We start from the raw sequence: 16319 nt of genomic DNA on the forward strand, positions 1-16319 counted from the left end.
TATGATTTTGAAATTAACTCTATGAACCTGCTGCCGAATCTGGAAGTGAACACTTGACGATAATGGGCTGGTTTGATAATATCTCCTTGCGATTGTGATTTAACACAGTATTTTGTTATAGTATTAATTTATGATTGGAATGAAAACAGAGGTATTGAGGTTAAATATGAATGAGGAAATGGCAAATATTGGTTTATACTTTCTAACCATAACATTCGCGGATTCGCCATATGCAGTTTCACCATTGACTGGATATAGCAACATTCAGACTGCGTATGTTTTTTGCCCAAGTCCTTCACGAACCTGCTGCCAATGCCTGATGTTCGACTGAAGGTGGCACAGAAATGTGGAATTTATTGGTTCATCCTTTCCCATTTGCCGTTTTTTTGCCCAAGTCATTCACGAACCGACTGTCCATGTCTGACTCTCGACTGAAGGTGACACGAGAATGTGGAATTTATTGGTTCCATGGTTTAGCATTCACTGTTTCCGCATTTTTGGTTTGCTTTTGGCTTCTCACCCATGCATAGCACGGGTACCTCATTAGTATTTCATAAAATACCACACACCTGCCAATTAATTTTAATCAAGAGTCTTACTATGTCATCATAGAGTGGATTGCACCATCTTTTGTTGTGCATTTATGTATGTTGTATTTGCATATAATAATAAATCTTTATTGTCCCATATTCAGGGAAATTATTCTTGGAAATATGAAATATTGGAAATATGAAAGTATTTGGGCCAATACTTTTGGGGGGATGTTGTGGGGGGGATGTGGTTCAGAGGAATCAATATAGTTCTCCCATCAGACAAATAATTCTTGAGATGCATGGCCATATCTTGGAGTGAAGTAAGGTGGTCAGTCCTATGCTCGACTCAAGCGGGTAATTTGAAATCCAGACAGTGTAAAATCTCTTGCACAGAGTTGTCGCAGATTTCATCTTGAAAAATTATTTTCAAGTCAATTCTACTTGCAACGTTTTGTCAAATCTCCACATTTTCAAAATGCAACAAGTTATATTCATAACGTTAAGAATATCACACTGGTTGTATTTTATTTTTAAATGAAAAGAGCTGTTTTCTTTTACCAGGCATTCCAAAGCTGGGAAATGTTTTATAGTCTGTGGCTGGAGAAGTAACCATGGTGGAGATGCCGCTCACATTCGGCACATTGTCAGGTGATGGTGCAATGGATGACAAAGTAGAAGTTGCCAGCGATGAAGAAGGCGAATGGCTTGGCTTTTTAATGCCCGTGAGAGACAGGAAACTGCGTGATTTATTCTTCTCCTTGGACCCGCCATCGTCGCCATGGTCTTCCTCATTGTGAAAGTCCCGTTCCATCCTCACAGTGGAGACCGACGATGGCACAACAGCTGATGCAGAGTCCAAACCAGAACCCTTCTTTTTTCCACGAACCTTGTCCTTAAACTTGCCAAAGGTCGATCGTGGTTTTCCATGTCCTGATAAGTCAAACATGCTTGCAGTCAAATTGTGCCGCATGAACTGAATGCTGACCTGCAACTCGCCTCGTTCCTTCGCTTTCTCTCCAATTTTGGACTGCAGGGGGAACCATCTAGAATGCAAAGAATGAAACAAGATGAAGTTAAAGAATGAAAACCTTTCACACAAAATAGACACAAAATCAATGAGGAAATTAGCTTCAGATCAGCATTGAAATAAAACAAACAACTGTCTATTAAATTCATTCGGAAATCCAGGACATGTGGCCTGCTCGCTACAAGATGGGATTTTACATTTTCTTCCAGTCCCCAGGCTGAAAGAAAAGTGACATATTGTCGAACCGATGGGGACTGCCAATGCTTCCTCACAGCGCTGAAGCAATGTCCTTCGAGAATGGCTGAATTAAATAAAAACCACGTTTGAGCAGAAAACACAGCTTCCCCCCAGTCAAGATCTGTATCCTGTCCGTCTCTTAAAACTAGTCTGTTTTACCAATTTTTACTTCCCCGAGGGATTTACTAATTGATTAAATAGTTTGCATGTGTGCGAGATGAAGAGAATGAGAAGACACATCTCTTAAGAAATAACAGTTCATTAAAACACAGATGAGACACCACATACAAGGTATCCCAGTATGATAGGCAGACTGAAACAATGAATAAAGAGAAATAAATAAATGCACCCTACTCAGAAAACTGAAAAACACTTAATACAGATATAATGACCAAAGGCACCACACACACACAATCTCTTTCACTCACAATGGGGAATCAGGCAAGATCGTTCAAAGGATACACGGTGGAGGAGGGATGTGAGAGGGACACAAGCTCCAAACAATGAGGGGAGATACAGGCTCAAAACAATGGGGGGGACACAGGCAGTACAGGCATCAGGGAGGCACATATTAGCTACACAGCCACAGCACCAAAGAGAGACACCACAGCTGCCCAGACTTCCAAAGATAGAGAGAGAGATCTCCTGTATCCCACTGCTCCCATACCCCATTCCAATGTCTCCAACTGCCATTTCCACAATGTCCGAGCATCGCTCACTCACATCACAGCTCCGACAATTAAGCGGCATGCAGATGCCGCCACAGTACCATCATGCTATTAAATTAATTTGGAAGCCTTGCACCATTGCTCACATCATACACCACTGTCTTGGCACCCCTCGCACCATTGCAAGCTGCAGGGAGGTTTTTCAAGCCACAGGGGACACAGACACAGCCATATCCATTCTGTTTCGACCCCATCCTCACTCCTCACCTTGCATGGTTCACAGAGAGGACACGTACTAATTTATCTTTCCTATCTATTCTCTATGACAACCATACCACCTCCCCAGGCATACATGAGAACAGAACAACTCAACTCTCATGGATGCCTGGTCAACGAAAATATTCTAATCTACATGAACACAAGGACCATGCCCACTTAACATTCTACCTCATTTATACCCCTGCCAACGTAACAATTTTTTAAAATATATATACATACATAATTACATATAGTCACGTGAAAAAGTAAGTACCCCCCATGTAAAGTTTTGACTTTTTCAACATATTTCAACATACAGCTATTTGATCTTCATTTCAACAATATTGACAGATAAAGGTGATATAATATAACAAATATCATGAAACATTTACATTTTGTAGTCCATTGTATAATTTAAATAAACATAAATACAAATTTTGCATGTGGAAAAAGTAAGTACCAGTCAGGGCAAATCTCTACCTTACACGATACACTTTAATCAACCGGATCACTCTATAAATGACATTCAAATCTCTGCCATTGAATCAATCACAAATCGATCACACACCACGATTCTGAAACGTGAGTCTTTTTGGATACATAAACTTCGGACAAAAATCCCTCATGGCATAAATTTTGATGATTAAAGAATGTTCCTACATCAACCCAATCAAATCATTAACCGAAACCCATTCATTCATTCATTCATTCATTCATTCACTCATTCTTTCATTCTACCTTTATATGTCATTTATATAAATATATAAATAAATATATAAATATATTATATGAATATTAATGGTATATGAATATATGCTTGTGTGTTTATGTATGTATGTATGTCTATATTTGTATATGCACGTGCACCAACTGTAACGCGAACGGTAACAGTAAGCTGCGCTTCACTTCCGTTGAACTTGGGGACGGTGAGTGAGCTTTAGCCTGGCTCTTCCTTTTGTATGCATTTTCTACACATATCACACATCTTACACACATATCACCATACATACTTGTCTGATATACATGCCTGTTGTTTCTGTAGACTAAGAAGAAGACCTTTGTTGGTCGAAAGCTTGTCGAAAATGAAAGATCGACGTCCTGAAGCTACATCTGCGTCTGATTTAATCTCCCGATTATATATATATATATATATACATATATATATATATATATATATATATATATATATATATATATATATATATATATATATATATATATATATATATATATACACTAGCTTGGCTCGGCTCGCTGCGCTCGCCTCACCAAGCGTCGATACTGAGGAACGGGCTTATTTTAACTGAGGCTAATGACTGTACCTGAGTTGCTGTGTTGTCATGATTTTCACCAATCATAATACAAACAATTACTTTGCACAAATGTATTTGTTGTGTTTGTGATATTACATTTTTATAGGCAATTTAGGTTGAAGATTTAGGTTGAATGTTTTTTTTTCAAGAAAGAACCCCTCCGCACATACATAGGGGAGGGGTAGGTGCAGACTGGAAGTTTGGGACGACTACACCTCACCACCACGTAATTCAAAACACCTCACCACCAAGTAATTCAAAACACCTCACCACCAAGTAATTTAAAACACCTCACAGCCAAAAAACACGTAATAAAAACACCTCACAGCCATAAAACACGTAATAAAAACACCTCACAGCCATAAAACACGTAATAAAAACACCTCACCACCACGAAAATAAAAACACCTCACAGCCATAAAACACGTAATAAAAACACCTCACCACCACGAAAGTAAAAACACCTCACAGCCATAAAACACGTAATAAAAACACCTCACAGCCATAAAACACGTAATAAAAACATCTCACAGCCACGAAATTAAAAACACCTCACCACCAAGTAATTCAAAACACCTGACCACCACATAATTCAAAACACCTCACCACCAAGTAATTCAAAACACCTGACCACCACATAATTCAAAACACCTCACCACCAAGTAATTCAAAACACCTCACCACCGCATAATTAAAAACACCTCACCACCACGTAATTATAAATACCTCACCACCAATTAATTCAAAACACCTCACCACCATGTGATTTAAAAACACCTCACCACCATGTGATTTAAAAACACCTCACCACCACATAATTCAAAATACCTCACCACCACGTGATTCAAAACCACCACAACGTTATTAAAAACACTTCACAACCACGGAAACAAAAGTTTGAGGGAGTCGTTAAGTGAGAACACAGACACTGCCCAGATGTGTAGATATATAGATAAATGACTGTACCCGAGTTGCTGTTTTGTCATGGTTTAAACCAATCATAATTCAAACAATTATTTTGCACAAATGTATTTGTAATATACGTGATATCACATTTTATAAACAATTGAAGTTGAATTTTTTTTTTCCCCCAAAATAATTCCAAAAAATAAATAAATAAAAAAATTGGAAAATTTTTCAAAATAAATACCCTTAGGACATACCGACGAGAGAGATATGTGCATTCCAGAAGTTTGGTACGATTTCACAAAAGTTTGAGAAAGTAGTTCAGTGACAACACAACACAGGACAACACAGGACAGGACAGACGATGCACAGATATATATATATATATATAGGTTTATATTTCACCACAGGCAGGTATTTCACCACAGGTAATATATATTAGGGTGGTCCAAAAAATTTGAAGATTGGATTTTCATTTCTCCACAAGCCTGCCCCTATTCCTATTGAAGAATGTAGTTTATGGTGAAAAGTTGAGCTTGATTGGACTATATTTAGAGGTTGCTCAAAATGTTGACAAATTTTAATGAATAATAAGATGCAGAATTTTTAGCATCATACATCAATTTATAGATAATTATCTATTTTCAATTACTCAAATTATTTATTATTGTTGGCTTGCACTTATCTTCAATGGTATGACCAAGAGATTGTGCAAAAGAACTGGCCACAAACATAGCATGCCAATCTGAGAGATTTACTCTGTCCAGAGTTGCCACTATTGCTGGAGTGATCACCTTGATGGGAGCCTTTTTCGCCTGTTTGGCAGAAGATGGACTTTGGAGTTTGAATTCAATGTCCCCTGAATCGGAGCTTTCAATCTTAGACTCATCATCATCAACAACAGCCGATGTTGATGGAACAGATTGCATTGCTGTTCGAGTCTCAGCAGCATGTTTCTTCTTTCTTTTATCTTCATTCTCAAGCCTGATATGCTTTCTCTTCTCCTTCACTGCCAGAGTGTTGTCCACAGATCCAATAGGTGAACTTGAGGGATCCTCACGCTGCATGATAAGGAATGCTTTGTCTTCTTTATTCGTCATTTTCTCAAGCGCATCATTTGGTGAGATATCGAAGAGGGATTGAAGATCATCTTTGAACATCTGCACCTTCACTCTATAGTTTTCGAATGTCTTGGTTCTATTTTTCTTTACCAGTTTGTAGGCATCATACAACTTCAAAAGTTGGCGCTCACAGGAATCTACTCTCTGCACTGGAATTCGTGCTTTCTCTCAGTATGCACACACAGCTTGTTCACCAAGTTTGGCACTTTCACGAACTGTATGGTGTTCTTGTATGTGATGGCACACCATTTTCTGCAATGTGTGTCCTTTGGTTGGTAGTCACCCACATATTATTTCCTTTTCAGACTTGCCCAGCAACCAAACTGTGGAAGAGCTGCGAGTTTCTGCCATCTGAAAAAAAACAGGATAAATTTAAAATGTTATTTTTTGAGCAACCTCGAAATAAGTTCCAATTGACCTCATGTTTGGTACATTTGATCATTATAAACATAGGAACAAGGGCAGCCTTGTGGAGCATGGATTTTTAATAGTATTAAATATTACATATATCTGTGGACCACCCTAATATATATATATACAGTGGAACCTTAACTTACGAGTGCCCCAACTTACGAATTTTTCGAGATACGAGCCGTCGCTCGGGCGGTTTATTGCTTTGAGATGCGAGCCGAGATCTGAGTTACGAGCTTTCGCCACCCGGTCACGTGGTTATCTTGCCGTGCAAGTACAGTATCTCTGTCGTATAGCGCTGCATTTTTGTTTTCGCATGTTGGTTATTTTGAGTTTACGCCACCAGGTGGGTTCTGGTCACGTGGTTATCTTGCCGTGCAAGTACAGTATCTCTGTCGTATAGCGCTGCATTTTTGTTTTCGCATGTTGGTTATTTTGAGTTTACGCCACCAGGTGGGTTCTGGTCACGTGGTTATCTTGCCGTGCAAGTACAGTATCTCTGTCGTATAGCGCTGCATTTTTGTTTTCGCATGTTGGTTATTTTGAGTTTACGCCACCAGGTGGGTTCTGGTCACGTGGTTATCTTGCCGTGCAAGTACAGTATCTCTGTCGTATAGCGCTGCATTTTTGTTTTCGCATGTTGGTTATTTTGAGTTTACGCCACCAGGTGGGTTCTGGTCATGTGGTTATCTTGCCGTGCAAGTACAGTATCTCTGCCGTCAACTTGTTCAGAGTGCCGGCGATAGCTCGCCTTCTCTTTGTGGAAAACACGGTACTGAGAAGAAGAAGAGGATGATGTGCTTGGATATAAAACACGCAATCATCGAAAAACATGAGCGAGGTGTGCGTGTTGTCGACTTGGTGAGGCGGATGTGAAGGCAGCTGAAGATTTTATTATAACTGAGAAGAAGAAGAGGATGATGTGCTTGGATATAAAACACGCAATCGTCGAAAAACATGAGCGAGGTGTGCGTGTTGTCGACTTGGTGAGGCGGATGTGAAGGCAGCTGAAGATTTTATTATAACTTTTGCCGAACTGATAGAAGCCGAACGATACATCCCCCAGCAAATCTTCAACTGTGACGAGACAGGGCTCTTCTGGAAAAAGATGCCGAGGAGGACGTATATAACGGCAGAGGAGAAGAGCATGCCAGGCCACAACTTGTTCAGAGTGCCGGCGATAGCTCGCCTTCTCTTCGTGGAAAACACGGTGAGATCCTTAACATCCAACAACTAATGGGACGCAAACGGGGCGCCCAGTTTAGCGGTACACACATTGATGAATCACCCTGCCTGTGATTCACCCATGACAGGTTATAGCTGGGTCGGGATTCAAACCCAGGCTGGCCAGTTTAGACTTTAGAGTCAAGTGTGCGTACCTCCAGTCCAGGCCATCCTGCCAACTTGTATGCTGCATACAGGTGAAATATAAAGCGCGAGATATTTTTATATATACTGTATATTTAAAAAAAAATTGGTGTGGTTTTTGGCGGGCTGGAACGGATTAATAGCATTTCAATGCATTTTAATGGGGAAATTTGATTTGAGAAATGAGCAATTTGAGTTACGAGCTCGGTCACAGAACGAATTAAACTCGTAAGTCAAGGTTCCACTGTATATATATTATTTCGCGTCCGTAGCCGATAAAGACCAGCCTCGGACGGATTAGCCGATCGAGCAAAACACTCCAAGGCGTTCAGTCAAAATATATCGGAGAATACGCGCATGGGGGAGGGCGAAGAGCTTACCTTCACGGGTCCCACCGGACGTCTTCGAACCTGTGATAATGCATGATGATATGATATGATATGATATGTGATAATGCACGAATGCACGATAAAATAAGGTTAATAAATTGGAGCGCTCCCACACGGACCCGTACACACACAAAGGGAAAAAGAAAGGTGAAAATAAATGTGTGTTTGTTTTTAGGTACTTAGCTCTGAGCATCTCCTGAACCCCCTCGGGAATCGTCAAAACCCCTGAGTCCTTGGCGGGAACAGCACAGGCCTCCATGCACAATTTGATCGTGGGAAATGCAGGCCTCGGTCCGCAGTCCGTGCGTAGGAAACCGGAGGCCTCGGTCCGCAGTTCGCTCCGCCTCACGATCATGATGACGATGTCGGAACACGACCATTCACCACCAAACCCCACAGCCAAGAGCTCGTAAACTTTGACCGTTCGTTGAGACTGTCCCTCCGCAAGAGAGCTTATTGGCGCCCATTCACTTTCAGATCCAGAAGCCGAGAGAGAAAATGTCAGCCCTCCAACTCCTTTGTACTCAAGGCTCTGACGTCATCCGACGCCGCCCGTGCCTGCTCCTATCACCCAGTCCCTCTCTTCGTTGTGTGACAGTCCTAACCAATCACTGCTCTTCAGGGTGTGGCCTCATGGACCACCTGTGCCCTTGTGATCACCAGGTCGGCAGCATCATTGGTGGTGCTCAATGTCCAGTTCCGGTTAGCTTTTATTTAGTGTCTTTCAATGCGCTATTGCCTGACTTTGTGTGTGTGCTGCATTGTCATAAGGAACAGAGGAGAAATAACAGAGGCAATTACATACAGGGGATTCATTACCCATAATCCTTAACTGATTAACATAACCCCATCCCTCTCATGGGGACACTTATACACTTACACGACATACAGTCTACCGGATACATACTTATGACCATGGGGGTTCTTCTTCTTCATTGTGACATACGGAGCATGGTAATATACACAATTCTACCTGGCTCTAAGTTAATCGTTGCCTACCCCTCCCCCCCCAATATATATACAGTCACGTGAAAAAGTAAGTACACCCCATGTAAAGTTTTGACTTTTTCAACATATTTCAACATACAGCTATTTGATCTTCATCTATCTATAATTCCAGTAATCTCTGTGTGTGTGTGTGTGTGTCTGTGTGTGTGTTTGTTTGTTTGTCTGTGACCGCTGTTTCTCGACAACCACGGGTCCGATATACTTTAAACTTGCCAGGTATATTGCTGGGGACCCGAGGATGTGCCTTTTCAAGGTTTCATATTAATCGGACAAGTAGTTACCGAGCTATGTCCAAAAAACGATTCAACCAATCAGAGAGCAGCGAATTATCACGTGTGCCGAACGTGGCGAACAGACTCTGCCTCGGACGGCACATTTGAGAGCGTATTCATTTATTTCACGTTGGCAAACTATGTTGGCGTTAAACTATGTTTTAAAACTAATTAAAACTAATTTGCGATTCTTTCGCTTTCCTGCGCGTTTGTGCACGCTATGGCGATTTCTTTACCAAACTCCGCAAGCCGTTCGCTTTGGACCAAACCATTTCATGTAAATAGAGGGGGGGGATTGTCACCGTACTCGCAAGCCGTTCGCTTTGGACCAAACCATTTCATGTAAATAGAGGGGGGGGATATAATTTTAGATATATATATAGTACGGGCATGCCCTAGTTTCAACAATACTGATAGATAAAGGTGATATAATATAACAAATATCATGAAACATTTACATTTTGTAGTCCATTGTATAATTTAAATAAACATAAATGATTGCCTATAAAAACCAAAACAGTTTCTTTCACCCATTCTGCTCCCTGGTTTACCCCTGACTCCACCTGATGAAAACCCGTGCTCGCCAACTTGAAAGACTCCGCAATAAAACAGGTCTCACAATTCACTCCCAAGCCTACAAGGACCACCTACAACACTACAAAGATGCCCTCTCCCGTGCCCACTCCGCCGTCTACTCTCAAATTATCCACTCTGGCTCTGGAAACCCAAAAGCACTCTTCTCTACAATAAACAAACTCCTCAGCCCCCTGGACACCACCACCCAGTCATTCACAGTAGACAACTGCATCTCCTTCCTTTCATTCTTCCAAAGCAAAATTGACAACATCTACAGCAGCTTAACCACCACCGCACCTGCTCCCCCTCAAACCACCTGCCCCCCCCCCCCTTATCCTGCCAACCCCTGTCTCAGTTCTCCCCAGTCTCCCCTACTGACCTCTCTGAACTCCTCATAGGAATGAAAACTGCCACCTGCACTCTTGACCCCATCCCCTCCAGCTTTGTCAAGGCCTCCCTTCCTGCTCTCCCTCCACTTATCACTGCAACAATAAACTCCTCCCTGTCTACAGGCATCGTCCCAAAATCCCTCAAAATTGCTGCTGTTACCCCCATTCTGAAAAAACCTGGACTCAACCCTGACACCCTAAACAACTTCAGACCCATCTCCAACCTACCCTTTCGGTCAAAAGTTTTGGAACGCGCTGTAGCCACTCAACTTAAACATCACCTCTCTGCCAATAACCTGCATGAAACATTCCAATCCGGATTCCGCTCCAACCACAGTACTGAAACTGCTCTCCTCAAAATCACCAATGACCTTCTCCTCTCCTCTGACGCTGGCAACCTCAACATTCTCATCCTCCTCGACCTCAGCGCCGCCTTTGACACCATCAATCACACCATCCTCCTCACCCGACTTGAAACAAACCTTTAACATTACCGGCACTGCCCTCTCTTGGATCAAATCATACCTCTCCGACAGACGCCAGTTCATCTCCATCAATAAATGCAAATCCCCCACTGCTCCCCTCCCCCAAGGTGTCCCCCAAGGTTCAGTTCTTGGCCCCCTCCTCTTCATCCTGTACCTGTCCCCCCTTGGTCACTTAATCCGCTGTCATGGTCTCCACTGCTTCGCCGATGACATCCAGCTCTTCATCTCCACCAAGTCCATCTCCACCGCCACCCACTCTATCCTGACAAACTGCATCACTGAAATAAAATCCTGGCTTCAAATCAACCCTCCTCAAACTTAACTATGATAAATCTGAAATAATCATCATTGGCCCAAAAACGCTCACCAAATCCACCCATAACTTTGCCCTCAACATCGACGGTTTCCCAGTATCCACCTCCCCTCACATCCGGAATGTTGGCATCATCTTTGACCAAACCCTCTCCTTCGACAAATACACTAAACAGATCACAAAGACAGCCTTCTTTCACCTGAAAAACATCGCCCGTCTCCGTCCATCCCTCTCCTCCACGGCTGCAGAAACCCTCATCCACGCCTTCATCACCTCCCGTCTGGACTACTGCAACAGCCTCCTCTTTGGTTCACCCTCAATAATCACCAATAAACTCCAATACATTCAGAACTCCGCTGCCCGTCTACTCACCCATTCCCGGACCCGTGACCACATCACCCCCGTCCTTTACAAGCTTCACTGGCTCCCCATCCCCCAGAGAATCCAGTACAAAATCCTCCTCTTGACCTACAAAGCCCTCCATAACCTGGCCCCATCCTACCTGACTGACCTCCTCTCCAGACACACTCCCACCCGCAACCTCCGGTCTGCTGGTACCAACCTCCTGACCCCCCCCATGCGGACCAAATTCAGATCCTGGGGGGACAGGGCCTTCTCCATCGCTGCTCCCACCTTCTGGAACTCACTACCTCACACCATCAGAGACTCCTCCTCACTCACCACATTCAAAACATCACTCAAGACCCACCTGTTCAACACTGCATTCAACATTTAACCCACAGCATTTAACCCCTGACTATCTCTTCTCCTTCTCCTTCCTTTTGCTTTGATTATTTACCTGTTGATTTTTGTCTTTTTGCACTTGTTTTTTTGTACTCTGTCAAAGCGTCTTTGGGCTTCTTGAAAATCGCTATATAAAATAAATGTATTATTATTATTATTATTATAAATGCAAATTTTGCATGTGGAAAAAGTAAGTACACCCTTGGCTCTAATAGGTGGTATTGCCCCCTTTGGCAGAAACAACCTCAAGTTGGCATTTCTTGTAACTGTCTACCAGTCTCTGACATTGACTGGGAGAAATTTATGCCCACTCCTCCATGCAGAATTCTTTCAGCTGTGCGATGTTTGAGGGGTTTCTTGCATGCACAGCTCGTTTCAAATCCCCCCACAACATCTCGATGGGATTTAGATCCGGGCTTTGACTTGGCCATTCCAGAACCCTCCATTTCTTTATTTTCAGCCATTCCTTGGTGGATTTACTGGTATGTTTAGGGCCATTGTCATGTTGCAAGGTCCACCTTCGGTTGAGCTTCAACTTTCCAACAGATGGCCTCACATTATCCTCAAGCACCCTCTGGTACAGTGAAGAATTCATAGTGGATTCTATGATGGTGAGCTGCCCAGGCCCTGATGCAGCAAAGCTGCCCCAAACCATAATATTTCTACAACCATGCTTTACAGTTGGTATCAGGTTCTTGTGTCCAAATGCTGTCTTTGGTTTTCGCCAAACATGTCTTCTGGTACTGTAGCCAAATAGCTCTACCTTTGACTCATCTGTCCAGAGCACATTGTTCCAGAAGTTCTGGTCTTTGCCTAGGTGGTCATTGGCAAACTTTAGTCTTGCCCTGATGTTCTTTCTGGACAGCAAAGGTTTCCTCCTGGTTCACCTCCCACATTGATCAAATTTGTGCAGCCTCTTTCTAATGGTAGACTCGTGCACTTTGACATCAACAGTGGCAAGAGCTACCTGTAGGTCCCGTGATGACATTCTGGGGTTCTTAGAGACTTCTTTCAGCATCTTGCGGTCTGCTCTCAGGCTGAACTTGCTGGGGCGGCCTGGCCTGAACAAGTTGGTAGTTGTTTGGAATCTTCTCCACTTGCAGATGATCTTCCAGACAGTCGAATGATTGATTTCAAATTGTTTGGAGATTTAAAAAAATCCCTTCCCAGACTCGTAGGCATCTATAACCTTCTTTCTGAAGGCCTCAGAGAGCTCTTTTGATCTAGGCATGGTGACGCCGCACACTTCAACAACAAAGAGCAAACCAAACTAAATGTCTGAGGTTTAAATAAGACAGGTTCCTCCAAGATCCTCTCTAACGATGTTCTAATCATTTGCACCTGAGCTGGTGCAGCTGATTCTAATTTTAGGTATTTGAAGTAGTGATAAATATAGGGGTGTACTTACTTTTTCCACATGCGAAATTTGCATTTATGTTTATTTAAATTATACAATGGACTACAAAATGTAAATGTTTCATGATATTTGATATATTATATCACCTTTATCTATCAATATTGTTGAAATGAAGATCAACTAGCTGTATGTTGAAATATGTTGAAAAAGTCAAAACTTCACATGGGGTGTACTTACTTTTTCACGTGACTGTATATACAACATACACACGAGTATATACATGTGTCATATATATATATATATATATATATATATATATATATATATATATATATATATATATATATATATATATATATATATATACATATATATTTGTGTTCAATGCACTTTCACACACTTACATAGACATACATACACTCACATCCTGGGTCTGCCTAGCAGGCATGTAAGACATCGGCCATTATAAAGCTCACAGTGTTAGTGTGAGAAATCTCTGAGGATATCCTGGAGACTCAATAGCTCAGTGGGCTGTCACCGCGTAAGTGATGAGGTTCCTGGGTTGAGTCAGAATTTTTTCACACTAGCCCCATGCAGGAATTTACTTCCTGTTTCTTAAATTGTTACATGAGTTCATCTTCAACGCACTTTCACACACTTACATACACATACATACACTCACATCCAGGGTCTGCCGAGCAGGCACGTAAGACATCGGCCATTATAAAGCTTGCAGTGTTAGTGTGAGAAATCTCTGAGGATATCCTGGAGACTCAATAGCTCAGTAGGCTGTCACCGTGTAAGTGATGAGATTCCTGGGTTGAGTCAGAATTTTTTTTACACGAGCCCCATGCATGGATTTACTTCCTGTTTCTTAAATTATATATATATATATATATATATATATATATATATATCTCAATTGGTGTCGAGGAGTTGGGATTTGGACCCGAACCAAATTTTTAGCATCTAAAAGATTTGGTCAAAATTTGGAGTGGCCTAAATTTTTATTAATATCCTAAATTAAAGTCGCGCCATGGATGATTAAGGTGATCGGGTGCCGGTAGGGGAGAATGAGGAGTTAGAGGCAATCCAGGACCCCAGAGAGAGTCGGTGAGAAGGAGAGTCGGTGAAGAGTCGTTGGAGAGTTGGAGTTGAGTGAGGGAGTTGGAGTGAGAGGGTCCAAAGAGAGTTGAGTGAGTGGGACGAACAAGTACGAGGGCCGGTGAGAGGGCACGAGAGACGAGCTGCGCGGAGCTTTTTCGGAAAGCCCTTGCCGTGTGAAACCGAATACGTGGAGCTGCGTTGGCTGCTCGCTCGAGCCCGGGGCGTGAACCTGGAGCGGACCTCTTTGCTGTGCTTTCCCGCCCGAACCTTCCAGCCCTGCTGTTCTGCATGGACCCTTCTCCTTCGTCCAGCCATTCCTGCCTGCAATTTCCCTTTGTCGTGTAAGTCCGTGGTCTGTCCTTTGTGTTGTCTGGGTTTCCATAATTAAGACTGTTTAAGACTTGCCCTGTGTATCTGCTTTCTCCTCTGTAAATTACTTTCGTTTCTCTTCCTTTGGTTTTGTGTAAATACTTAATAAATACCTGTTCCTTCTTATTCTTTGGTTTCATTCTCATCCGATCGCTTTAGTCCCTTCTTTCGATTGAGTACCTGTGGTGCGATTTTGGCCTAACGCTTTATAATCGGGTTAGTCTTTTGTTAATGTCCTGAGTCGTGGCTCGCTTCGCTCGGCGTGTCCATTACAGTCGCGACTCGGGCGGGGCTCATTTCCTCGCTTACCGGAAGGCGCTGGTACTTAGGTCATAGGAATAATTGGCCTACTACCCTATTCAGTGCTGACCGGAAGTGGCGAGATAGTTCCAGGACCGGCCGGACGGCCAGCTTAACAGGACAAGGGGATTAACCCCCCCTTGCTAATGGGAGTGCCATCCCCCGAATCCGTAACAATTGGCAATCTGCGTAATTGGCGCAGCAATTGTTACGGTACCGGAGTACGGCACTCCCCTTAGCAAGGGGGGGTTAATCCCCTTGTCTTGTTAAGCTGGCCATCTCCGTTCCTGGAACTATCCCGCTCCTTTGTGGGGTGGGATTGGCCAAGGTGATTGGTCAAGGGATTCCCGGACACCTCCGCCAATCCCTCCACAAAGCAGGTGGATGGCCCCGCTCGAATCCCGGACAAGATGGAGTTTGCCGAGCGGTTTAGCAATCCGGAATCCGAGCCGTTAGCAATGGACTAAACCCGATTAAAAGCGGTTCGGCCAAAATCGCGCCACAGATACTCAAATGAAGGAAGGGACGAAAACGATCGAAGGAGAAAGAAGAAACCAAAGTAAGGAAAGAACACAGGTTTATTTCTATCTACAAGAGGAAATGAAAGGGCGAGAATATACAAGAAATGGAAGGAGCAGGACACAGGGCAAGCTTATCTACACAGGCTTAACTTATCCCCAGGACAATACAGACAGAACGAACACACTTCCACGAATGGGAGAAATGGCAATGGTAAAGATGGCAGGAGGAGAAGAGTCCAGGCAGATGGTTTGGGAGGAAGGTCCCGGGCAGATGGTTCAGGCGTTGAGGTCCACGCTCGCGGTTCATGCTCCGGGCTCGAGGCGAAACCCAGCAAACAGCTTCATGTCTCACCGACCGGCAATAGGGCCTAGAGGGTCTCGGCCTATTGCCGCAATGCGAGCACCCCCTCACGTCTCTCTCTCTCTCTCGGTTCGGCTGGATCACTCCTCTCTTTGTCCTCGTTTTGCTCTGCCATATCTGCTCTCTCGTATCTGTTCCCGCCGAATCTCTTCTCTCTCATTTGCTCTTCGTGCTCCCTCACTCATCTGCGTAAGCAGTCCCTCGCAGTTGCTTTTATTACTCGAGGCCATATCAAGCCGCAGGCCCCTCCGTTTTGGTGGAGGGGGGATGAAAAGGAGAAAAAATT

General features: G+C 43.2%; 1 protein-coding gene across 2 annotated transcripts in view; it reads right to left on the reverse strand.

The window, feature by feature from the left end:
- LOC137420909 (rab11 family-interacting protein 1) overlaps positions 1-16319 on the reverse strand; it is a 159953-nt gene that overhangs the window by 22730 nt on the left and 120904 nt on the right. For both annotated transcript variants that reach the window (XM_068106417.2, XM_068106414.2), the window contains exon 2: positions 1092-1576. In XM_068106417.2, coding sequence (XP_067962518.2) covers positions 1092-1576 — 485 coding nt within the window. The remainder of the gene's footprint in view (positions 1-1091; positions 1577-16319) is intronic.

The sequence above is a fragment of the Myxine glutinosa genome, chromosome 2, assembly GCF_964187855.1.
Source record: "Myxine glutinosa chromosome 2, kmMyxGlut1.1, whole genome shotgun sequence".
NCBI lineage: Eukaryota > Metazoa > Chordata > Myxini > Myxiniformes > Myxinidae > Myxine > Myxine glutinosa.